The sequence below is a fragment of the Dama dama genome, chromosome X (assembly GCF_033118175.1).
Source record: "Dama dama isolate Ldn47 chromosome X, ASM3311817v1, whole genome shotgun sequence".
Taxonomy (NCBI): domain Eukaryota; kingdom Metazoa; phylum Chordata; class Mammalia; order Artiodactyla; family Cervidae; genus Dama; species Dama dama.
The window spans coordinates 5,907,549-5,920,055 of NC_083714.1; the positions used below are offsets into that span (position 1 = coordinate 5,907,549).

At 39.5% G+C, this 12,507-nt stretch overlaps 1 protein-coding gene across 1 annotated transcript in view; it reads right to left on the reverse strand.

Moving 5' to 3' along the window:
* The window catches only part of BRCC3 (BRCA1/BRCA2-containing complex subunit 3), a 60,205-nt gene that overhangs the window by 34,480 nt on the left and 13,218 nt on the right, over positions 1-12,507 (reverse strand). The window contains exons 6-7 of the mRNA XM_061137847.1: positions 7,022-7,110; positions 5,417-5,472 (exon numbers count right to left, since the gene is read on the reverse strand). Of these exons, the coding sequence (XP_060993830.1) occupies positions 5,417-5,472; positions 7,022-7,110 (145 nt within the window). The remainder of the gene's footprint in view (positions 1-5,416; positions 5,473-7,021; positions 7,111-12,507) is intronic.

Below are 12,507 nucleotides of genomic sequence, written 5' to 3' on the forward strand. Positions count from 1 at the left end.
GCCCATAAATATTGAGACATGTTCCCTAGATCCCTAGTTTTTTGAGTGTTTTATTATGATTTTTAAAGTTGTCAAATGCTTTTTGTGCATCATGTGTGTTTTTTTTTTCTTCTTCATTCTATTAACGTGGAGTATTAATCAACTGATTTTCTTATGTGCTGTTGAATTCAGTATGGTAGTCTTTTGTTGATGATTTTTGCATATTAAAAAGATTATATGTCATGATCAAGTGGGATTTACCCTGGCATACAAGTGATATTCAACATAAGAACTAGTTAGACAAAGATATCACAAAAAATTGTAAAATGTTATTATGAATACAGACGCAAAAATCCTCAACAAAATACCACCACACTGAATCCAATAGCATCTTTGGCCTCTGGAAAGAGTTTGAGAAGGATTAGTGTTAATCCTCCTTTAACTGGGTGGCAGAATTAACCAGTGAAGTCCTCTGCTGGTCTTGGAATTGTCTTTGTTGAGGTGTTTCTGAATACTGAGTCAATCTATTTAATTTTTATAAGTCTGTTCAAGTTTTCCATTTCTGTTTGAGCCAGTTTTGGCAATTTGTTTTTCTAGGAATTTGTCTACTTCATTTAGGTTATCTAACAGTTGTTCAGTTCTACCTTATAACCATTTTTTTATTTCTGTAAAGTGAAAAGTGAAGTCGCTCAGTCGTGTCCAACTCTTTGTGACCCCATGGACTGTAGCCTATCAGGCTCGCCCATCCATGCATTTTTCCAGGCAAGAATATGAGTGGGTTGCCATTTCCTTCTCCAGGAGATCACCCTGACCCAGGGATTGAACCCAGGTCTCCCACATTGTAGGCAGACCATCTGAGCCACCAGGGAAGTCTATTTCTGTAAAGTTGGTAGTAATGTCCCTGCTTTGATTTCAGATTTTAGGTTCTTGTCTCTTCTCTCATCTTTATTAGTCACGTATGCAGATAGATAAAGATAAGTCAATTTTGTTGCTCTTTACAAAGAACTAACTTTTGCTTTCTTTCATTCTGTTATTTCTCTATTCCCTATTTTCTTTGTCTTTATTAATTTCCTTCGTTAACTGCTTAGAATTTAGTTTGCACTTCTTTTTCTCTTTCCTTAATATGTAAAGTTAGATTACTGATTGGAGGTATTTTTTTAAAGTTGGCTTGTATAGCGATAAATTCCTCTGTGAGCACTGCTTCTGCTGCATCCCATAATATTGCTATGTTGTGTTTTCATGTTATTAGTTTCAAAATATTTTCTAATTTATCTTGTGATCAACACTGGTTGGTTAAGAGCATGTTTTTTCATCTCCACATATCTGTGAATTTTCCAGATTTCTCTCTGTAACTGATTTCAGATTCCATTCCATTTTTATAGAAGATATTCTGTATGATTCCAATCTTCAAAACTTTACTGAGGCTTGTTTTGTGAGCTAACCTGTGGTTTATCCTTGAGAGTGTTTCATGTGCCCTTGGAGAGGGTGTGAATTCAGCTGTTGTTTGGTAAGGAATTTTGTATGTCTGTTAGGTGTAGCTTGTTTATAGCATTATTCAGATTTATTTCATTATTTTTTTCTAGTTGTTTTATCCTTTATTGAAAGTGGGGTGAAGTCTCCCACTAGTGTGTTTCTCTCTTCAATTCTGTTAATTTGTGTGTGGTACATTTTGGGGTTCTTTTGTTAGGTGCATATATGTTTATAATTGTTATGCCTCTATCATTTTATGTTCCTCAATTCGTCCACTACTGCCTTTTGTATAATAAAGACATTTTCTAGTACACTGTTTTCTTTCCTTCCTCCCTTCCTTTCTCCCTCTCTCTACTATGTATCTCTATTTTCTTAATAGTTTCTCAGGAAACTGCAATTAACATATTTTTTTTTAATTTTATTTATTTATTATTTTTGACTGAGTTATACAGTCCAGGTCAGAATACTGGAGTGGGTAGCCTTTCCTTTCTCCAGGGGATCTTCCCAACCCAGGGATCAAGCCCAGGTCCCCCGCATTGCAGGCAGATTCTCTACCAGCTGAGCCACAAGGGAAGCCCTACAATTAATATCTTAATTTATAAGAATTTAGCTCAAATTAAGGACATCCCTAGTGGCTCAATGGTAAAGAATCCACCTGCCAATGTGGGAGATGCAGGTTCAATTCCTGGGTTATACACCATGTTTATTTCTGAGTGCTAGTATTATGGGTACTTTTCTTCTTTCTGTATTTTATGAAATTTTTTTGTGATAAGTATGTATTATTTGGGTCATCCCAGGTGGTTCCGTGGTAAAGAATTTGCCTGCCAGTACAGGAGACAAAGGTTTGATCCCTGGGTTGGGAAGATCCCCTGAAGGAGGACATGGTATTCTTCTTGCCTGGAAAGTTCCACGGATTGAGGCTCCTGGTGGGCTACAGTCCACGGGGCTGCAAAGAGTCAGACATGACCCAGCACAACAATAATACTTAGTCATATTCACAATGTTCCTACATAACTCCATTCCGATGCTTTTGTATTGTTGTTATCACATCTTTCTACAATATGTGACTATCAACTTAGATTTATAACTGTTGCTTTATGTAGTTGTCTTGGAGTTGAAATTTGTGGATGTACAATTAGGTTCATACCTTTCAAAAATTTGAGATGTTTTTGACCATGATTTCTTTGGATACATTTTCTGCCCCTTTCCATCCTCTACTCAGACTCCTATTATGAGTTCACTGATCATGCTTTAAGATGCCCAGCAAGTCTTAGGCTCTTCGTTTTTCTTCATTCTTTTTTTCTTTCCTTAGACTGGATAATGTCAATTCACCTGTCTTCAAGTTTGGTGATTCTTTCTTTTGTCTTCTCAAACCTGCTATTGAACCCATCTAGTGAATTTTTCACTTCCTTTATTGTACTTCTCAGTCTAAGAATTCTTATTTGATTCCTTTTTATAACTTCTCTCTTTATGGATATTTTCTATTAGATAGTCTCTATCATTCACATGACTTTCTTTGGTTCTTTGTATATCGTATGCTTTAGCTATTTGAGAATATTTTAAACAGCTGATGGACAGTCTTTGTCTAGTAAGCCCAATGGCTTGGCTTATTCCACGAATGCTTTTCCTGCTTACAGCCCATAATTTGTTTATCTGAATGCCTTTTTGTTGTTGAAAACTGGGGTTTGTCATTGCTGCTTGTTTTATCTGATTTTGTTTGTGCATTTAGTGACTTTCCATAACTAATTTTTTATAGTCTGGATTCTTTGCTATGTATGGCCAGTGAGGTCTCTTTCCTGTTAGCTTAGTGGCCATCTAATGACTTGAGAGGGATTTCCTTATATATGGAGATTCTGGTGTTTCTTTCTGGATTTAGTATTTGCCTGCTTGCTATAAAATATTGATTAGTTTCTAGAGTTCCAATAAAGTTGATTCTGACAGTTTTTGCCTGACTATTCACTGCTTTTATGGAGGTCTTTTAAAGTTTCCTACTCTGCCATTTTTACTGATGTGGCTCTCTCTAGTCACTTTTTCAATGTTAATGTTCAATTTGGAATTCTTTAACCATTAGGGTTATTAATGAAGAATAAAAGTATTTTCAGGCAAGCACAGACTCAGGTTTAGCTCAAATGCACACTTTTCTTAGGAAGTTACTAAAGAGTCTTTAACAGCAAAATGACAGAGTGAACCAGAAAAATGACATGAAATCCAGACAACAACAGAGCTAACTCAGGAGGATAATGAAGAAAAGTCCCAGGACATTAGCTGAGACCTGATTAGCAAAGGAAAAGGGAAGGCTTTAGGGAGTGATCCTAGGAAAAAGCAAAGATTCCAAAGATCTCCATAATACGCTTAAGAATTTGGAGCTCAGGGAGGTGATAAAGGCACAGAAATAAGAGATAAAAAGCCATTCAGAACATCATGAAAAAGCAAAAAGCTATACAAGAAAGGAAATAGAATCACAGCATACTACTTTACAGTGCTTGGTTGTACATGGAATAATATTTACAGAAGCATGACAATATAAACATTTTGCTTCCTAATCTTAGAATCAACAAGCAGACAAAGCACAGAAAACGCAATTATGATCACAAACACAGAACCCAGATTTTTGCAACTGTCAAAGTATCAAGGTTTATGGTAAATCTGTCAGTAACAGTAGGGAGTCAAAAGATATTGTCTGTTATCTGCTGTTGATAGGATACTTAAAGCAGCAAACTACTTAAGGTTAAAAAAGTAACAACAGAAGAACAGAAAGGAGGAATATAACTACACTGGGCAGAATGGAGATGGGGCAGTATCAGTGGGCTAAATCCTCCTTTGTGAGAAGAAGAGCTAATATCTAAAATTAGTAAATCAAGAAAAAATATCAAAAGTATGTTATTTAGAGATATCAAAGGAAATATTAGAAGAACTAAAAACAAGATTTGGAGAAAGAAGTCATTCCTCCTGAGGAGTAAGACTATTGATCATAAAATGTGTACCATTCTGTATTTTTATTCACATACATCTATTACTGTGATGAAAACTGTAACCCTTGTGTATGATTCAACATTCCAAACCCATGTAAAAATACAATGAAGTCTTCCCACTTCCTCTCTGCTGCAGTGACTGATGTGTTTTTGTCCAGATATTCATGAATGGTATAGCATTCTATACATACTATTCTTGTACCTTGCCTTTTACTATTTAACAATGTATCTTGGAGATGTATATGTATCACTCCTGAGCTTCCTCCTATTTTTAATAGCCGAATATTATTCTATTATTTAGATATATCATAATTTATTTAATCAGTACTGTACTGAGAGACACCTGTTCTTTTCCCCAGGTCTTTGCTCTTTCAAACAACGATATTATTAGAAATTGAGCAATACTGTAAGAAAAAAATCTGAAGCATTCTTTGCTTCTGTCTCCCAATGAGATATTGAATGTTGCTTTCATCTCTGCCTACTTGGTGCCTGCCATGGTGTATGGCATGCAGTAGATACTGTATTTGCTAATTTAGCTTGAACAAAATTTCAATGAGGGAAGTAAGCTAGGTAAACATTTCAATGAGATGCTGTACATCTAAAATCAAGTTTATGGCACAGGATACACAAGAGCTTATACAAATCTGTAAGACTGCATACTCAGTCTTTGTTTCACAATTCATCAGAGAAAGAAAATGTTAACAGTATAACTCAGTTTAGAATAATACTAGAAAGGAAATCTGGGACAGGGCTGTAATGATGTAATTATTGGCAATGTCCAGACTACTTATGTTAGCCTAGCTTTGTATATCCCCAGTATCCAAGATACTAAAGAGATGCTAACTCCTCACAGAGATGTTAGTAAGTATAAGTAGACTACAGAATTCTCTGCATCTTACTAATGAGAGAAATATTAATAAAATGAAACAAAACAATCAATTCCCTGGACTGGAGATTAACCCACCCATACATACATATATCTCTGTCATACTTACTCTGAGCTCTTTTGGGCCTGTATGGATTGAAAGCAAGTATAGAGTACCCGTCCAGTCTTAAAAAAAAAAAAAAAAAAAAAGAAAGAAAAAAAGAAATAAAAGTCACACAGAGGATTAGTATTGAAAAAAGTACAGCAACTTAGTAGACTGTAACCTAAAACTCAAATGCCCCTCTGGAACTGGAAGGTTAGAAGAGATTTCTAAAGATGGAATATGCATAAATCAGTTTCTGTAAGAAGGATAAAATACTCAGTCAACATGAAATGGCTACAATGAAACATCTGCTCATATGACAGCAGAGAAATGGTCACAAATGCGAGACCCAAGAAACTGAGAAACCCATTCAGACTCCTTTGTTGGAAACTGACAAACTGATTCTGTAACTATCTATAATGACAATAAATAAATTTATGACAAAGCCAGAAGCATTTCAATGAACTATGAAGTTCAAGATACTGAACTTCAATGTTTTCAGAAGAGTGATGTTATGAAGACTATTCACTATGAACATAGATCCAGAGACTATAACTAATGTGCTAAACAACAGAACACACTTGGTGAGCTGGCAAAATTCACACTTGCAGTGTGAAATTTTCTTTTCATTTGTAGTGACACATAGTAAAAACTCTTGATCAGAACATAAAACTCAAACAGAGGCACTCTAAATAGAGAATGGCGTGCATGCTAAGTTGCTTCAGTCATGTCTGACTTTTTGCAACCCTGTGAACTATAGCCCGCCAGACTCCTCTGTCCATAGGATTCTCCAGGTAAGAATACCAGAATGGGTTGCCATGTCTTTCTCCAAGGGATCTTCCCTGAGAATGGCAAGACTAGCCATTGATTGAGCTACTTAACTATTCTGAGCTTCAGTTTACTTATCCAGAAAATATGGATAATAGTAACCCTCAGAGGCTGTTGTCAGGGTCTGAGCATATTTATGTCAAACACATAATGACTAAGTGCCATACAATACATGATAAATGGTGGCACTTGTTACTATGATTAGCCATCAAAAAATATACAGAATCTGGCCACTTCTCATTGACTCCACTCCTACTGCTGTAGTCAAATGTCCATTATCTCTTCCCCAGTTACTGCAGTTTCTCCTTAACTGGTTTCATGGAAGTCATGGATTCTGCACCCTCTCCTTCCCTGTGTCCCCACCAGCACCCCCTACCCCAGACATCACTGGTGGATGAGCACACGAGTTATCATCCAAACCAGGATACTTCCAAGAAGTAAAGGTGTGGCCTGAATAGGAGATTGGGGGCAGTGGGGTGAAACTGGGACTAATGGAGGCAAGCTGGGACAGAGGGTCCTGTTGCAGCCACACTGACTTCCTCGATGTCCCCCCAAACATGCCATGCTCACCGCAGGGTCTTTTCACTGGCTCTTTCCCCTGCCTGGAATGCTCTTCCCCCAAGAAATCCTCAAGACTTGCTCCCTCACTATCTTCAGGTCCTGACTCAATAACCCTGCTCATTGAAACCTTCCCTGGACACATTATGCAAATTCCCAAAGATCTTTCTCTATTCTGTGTGTGTGTGTTTATACCTGCACATGCCTACATGCCCACATCCACAGAGAGACACACACACACAATACCTTTGTATTTTTATCTTCTATGAAGCAGGAAAATATAAGTCCTACAAAGCCTTGATCCATCATCTGGTACATGGCTTGTGTGCGGACATCTGCAAAGAAACAAAGATAAAAATCCACTGTCAGTGAACTCTATCTCCCAGATGTGAAAACATAAAGATACCCAGGATTCAGATTCTAAAAGGACAATGGGGATATATTGGAATGACAATACTCTTGTCAAAGTATAAGCTTTTTCCTTCGTTATGGAAATACTATGGCAATTAAATAATAAAATGTACTAATGATTCTAGGATGCCTAGCCCATGACTAGCCCTGCTATGAAACAGAGTGTAGAAAGAAGATGGAAAACTTCTATTAGCCCCAAAACACTTGATAATTTCTTGCAGGAGGACTCCAAAAGAAAATAAAAATGCACGGAAAGGAGACAAAAAAAGATTTCTGAGAATAAACTTTTGATGGGACAGCTTCTAAAGAAGTGAATATATTAGACCTGATATTAAAGAATGGCAGTGTTGAACTATTACCTAGGAAACCATTGTACAGAAGTGACTGCTGTATTTTAAATGGATAACCAACAAGGACCTACTCTATAGCACAGGGAACTCTGTTCAATGTTCTGTAGCAGCCTGGATGGGAGGGGAGTTTGGGGGAGAATGGATACATGTATATGGATGGCTGAGTCCCTCTGCTGTCCAAATGAAACTGTCACAACATTGTGAATCAGCTGTTGTTGCAGGTGTTCAGTCACCCAGTCATGTCCGACTCTTTGCGAACCCATTGACTGAAGCATGCCAAGCTCTCTGTCCCTCACCACCTCTCAAAATTTGCCCAAGTTCATGTCCATTGCATCAGCAATGCTATCCAGCCATCTCATCTTAATCTTTCCCATCCTCAGGGACTTTTCCAATGAGTCAGCTGTTTGCATCAGGTGACCAAATTCAGTTATCAGCCCCATCCCAATTCCCAAGAAGGGTACTACTAAAGAATATGCTAACTGTCGGACAACCACACTCATCTCCCATGCGAGTAAGGTCATGCTTAAAATCTTGCATGCTAGGCTTCAACAATACGTGAACCATGAACTTCCAGATGTTCAAGCTGGATTTAGAAAAGGCAGAGGAACCAGAGATTAAATTGCCAGCATTCGCTGGATTATAGAGAAAGCAAGGGAATTCCAAAAAACATCTACCTCTGTTTCATCAACTACACCAAAGCCTTGGACTGTGTGGATCATAATAAACTGTGGAAAGCTCTTAGAGAGACGGGAATATTAGACCATCTTACCTGTCTCCCAAGAAACCTGTATGAGGGTCAAGAAGCAACATTTAGAATCCTGTATGGGACAACTGACTGGTTCAAGATTGAGAAGGAAGTACAACAGGGCTGTCTGCTGTCACCCTGTTTGTTTAACCTGTATGCTGAGCACATCATGAGAAATGCCGGGCTGGATGAGTTACAAGCTGGAATCAAGACAGGCGGGAGAAACATCAACAACCTTAGATATGTGGATCATACCACTCTAATGGTAGAAAGCAAAGAGGAACTAAAGGGCCCCTTGATAAAGGTGAAAGGAGAGTGAAAGAGTTGACTTAAAACTAAATATTACACTAAGTTCCTGGCATCTAGCCCCATTGCTGCTGCTGCTGCTGCTAAGTCGCTTTAGTCGTGTCCAACTCTTAGCGACCCCATGGACTGCAGCCTACCAGGCTCCTCTGTTCATGAGATTTTCCAGGCAAGAGTACTGGAGTGGGTTGCCATTGCCTTCTCCAGCCCCATTACTGCATGGCAAACAGAAGGGGATGGTGACTGCAGCCATGAAATCAAAGACACCTGTTTCTTGGCAACAAACCTAGACAGTGTGTTGAAAAGCAGAGACATTATTCTGCTGACAAAGGTCCATATAGTCAAGGCTATGACCTTCCCATATGGTATGATCACCTATATTATCAGCCTATGGTATAATGGTTCCAAATTGGTATATGGTTCCAAATCGGGAAAGGAGTACGTCAAGACTGTATATTGTCACCCTGCTTATTTAACTTATATGCAGAGTACATCATGAGAAACGCTGGGATGGATAAAGCACAAGCTGGAATCAAGATTGCCGGGAGAAATATCGATAACTTCAGATATGCAGATGACACCACCCTTATGGCAGAAAGTGAAGAAGAACTAAAGAGCCCCTTGATGAAAGTGAAAGAGGAGAGTGAAAAAGTTGGCTTAAGGCTCAACATTCAGAAAACTAAGATCATGGCATCTGGTCCCATCACTTCATAGCAAATAGATGGAGAAACAATGGAAACAGTGACAAACTTTATTTTGGGGGGCTCCAAAATCACTGCAGATGGTGACTGCAGCCATGAAATTAAAAGACACTTACTGCTTGGAAGGAAAGCTATGACCAATCTAGACAGCATATTAAGAAGCAGAGACATTACTTTGCCAGCAAAGGTCCATCTAGTCAGGGCTATGGTTTTTCCAGTGGTCATGTATGGATGTGAGAATTGGACTGTGAAGAAAGCTGAGTGCTGAAGAATTGATGCTTTTGAACTGTGGTGTTGGAGAAGACTCTTGAGAGTTCCTTGGACTGCAAGGAGATCCAACCAGTCCATCCTAAAGGAGATCAGTCCTGAATATTCATTGGAAGGACTGATGCTGAAGCTGAAATTCCAGTACTTTGGCCACCTGATGTGAAGAGCTGACTCATTTGAAAAGACACTGATGCTGGGAAAGATTGAAGGCGGGAAGAGAAGGGGGCGACAGAGGATGAGATGGTTGGATGGCATCACTGACTCAATGGACACAAGTTTGAGTAACCTCCGGGAGTTGGTGATGGACAGGGAGGCCTGGAGTGCTGCGGTCTATGGGGTCGCAAAGAGTCGGACATAACTGAGCGACTGAACTGAACTGATGGTATAATCAGATCTACCCCAATACAAAATAAAAAGTTTAAAAAAAAAAAAAAAAGAAACAGACTCACAGACTTAGAGAACAAACTTATAGTTTCCACGGCAAAGGACAGAGGGAAGGGATAGTTAAGGACTTTGGGATGGCCATGTCCGCACTGCTGTATTTAAAATGGATAATAACAAGGACCTACTGTATAGTACATGGATCTGCTCCATGTCATGTGGCAGCCTGGATGTGAGGGGGCTTTGAGGGAGAATGGATACATGTATATGTATGGCTGAGTCCCTTTGTGGTCCACCTGAAACTATCACACCATTGTATGTTAACTGCCTATACTTCAATACAAAATAAAAAAGTTTGGTTTTTTTTTCTAAAAAAAAGTGCCTATAGTAGAATTAAACACTACATTCCAGGGAATAGAAACAAAATCTCACTAAATAGTTATGCAATTTTTGAAAAGGAAATCATAAACACCAAATAACGTTTGAAAGGATTAAAAATTACCAAACACTGAACAGATGCCAAGTTGAAAGGTCTGAAGCCTTCAGACCACTATTTATGGATACAAAAGATCCAGCAAAACGGTGCAGAGAGCATGGTTTCATCTGGTGCCTTATGCCAATTTACCTTGTTTTAGATGTTCTTAAAGATACTTTGCATTTATACCTTTTTATCTGGATTGGGACTTCTATCTACCATCTTCCTAAATAAAAAGGGAACTCCTGACATAGATGATTTATGGGCCTAAAGCCAGACTAGGTGCACATAACTTGCCTACCACATATATGCAACTCAACATGTCCAAAAGCACAGACTGGATTTCCTCCACAGGATCTATTCCAAATGCATCCCCTTCTCAATCAGCAGCAACTCCATCCTTCCAGGTGAGAGTGTTCATGGCCTCAGTAGAGAGGCCAGAGGTCCCCAAATGGCAGGAGGAAACAAACTTCTCATCCTGCGTTGTCATGGCAATGCCTGGTTCTGCCTAAACTTAACTCCATCTCGAACTTTGAGCTCTGCAATGCATTTTTCTCACGAAGTGTCTTTCTGAAGCCATCATAAGGAACTATGTATTTGCTTGGAGATCAGCCTGTCTTCAAGATTCTTGGCAATTGTTTTACGGCCTGGGGATGAATCACCCTTTGTCAGTGTGATCTCAAGAAGCATGTTGTGGGTGAGGGGCCTGGTGCCGCTCTGTTTTGGTTTCTCTGATTAGCAACTTGCTTGCTTATAGGTATATAGTTCAGTTCCATTCAGTTGCTCAGTCGTGTCTGACTTTGTGACCCCATGAACTGCAGCACGCCAGGCCTCCCTGTCCATCACCAACTCCCGGAGTTTACTCAAACTCATGTCCATTGAGTCAGTGATGCCATCCAGCCATCTCATCCTCTGTCGTCCCCTTCTCTTCCTGCCCTCAATCTTTCCCAGTATCAGGGTCTTTTCCAATGAGTCAGTTCCTCACATCAGATGGCCAAAGTAGTGGCATTTAAGCTTCAACATCAGTCCTTCCAACGAACATTCAGGACTGATCTCCTTTAGGATGGACTGGTTGGATGTCCTTGCAGTCCAAGGAACTCTCAAGAGTCTTCTCCAACAACACAGTTCAAAAGCATCAATTCTTTGGTGCTCAGTTTTCTTTATAGTCCAGCTATCACATCCATACATGACTACTGGAAAATAGGTATATAACTCCTTGCTAAAAAGTAGCTAGGAGGCACTCTTTCTGCCCCCTTCTGATGTCTGTGTCAGAAGCTTTCTCCATCTCTTTTAGACTTTAATAACACTATATTATACACAAAAAGCTCTGAGTGATCAAGCCTCATCACTGGCCCTGGATCAATTTCCTCTGGTCTGGGGGCCACGCATCTTGGCATCAGTCACGGCTTGTGGCAGCAACCTTTCACAGGGTCCCCACCATCACCTCCCCGCCCTCACTTCCCACCAGTGTCCCCCTTGATCACTCAGCTCCAGCCACACTGGTGTTACTGCTTTTCATCATATACTCCAGCCATGCTCGTCCTCAGGGCCTGTGCAGTGACTATTCCTCTCTGCCTGGAATGCTCTTCCCCAAGATATTTGCACAGTCATTCTCACTTCCTGCAAGTTTTGGATCCCCCGTTACTTCCTCCATGAGGTCTAACCATGCGCCTTAAAATATAGAAACTCTTTGCCCCTTACCTTGATGTACGTCTTTTCATCAGATACCTTAATTCCTTGTCAATTACAACCGAAAAGCCGAACCCAAAAGATATACTTTAGTCTAAAGGATGGCGGTCTATGAGAACTTCCTGCAACTGTGTTGTCCAGTTTTCTTTCAGCATCAGATAGTCTCAAGGCACAAAAGAATGCCCACTTCCCATTTCTTGGTGTGAAACAATCACATATATAATCTCTCATTCTCTTAAAAACCTTTATTCTGGGGCCTGTGGTCTCTGTTTCAGGCAAGTTGAGAGTAAATGACAAAAGATGAGAGATGATATGCACAATTTGTCTTTAGAATATGAGCCCTGAGTTAGCCATCCTATTATAATAAAATTTTGGTTCCGCCTTCACTTACTCTGGCTCTTGTCCTAACA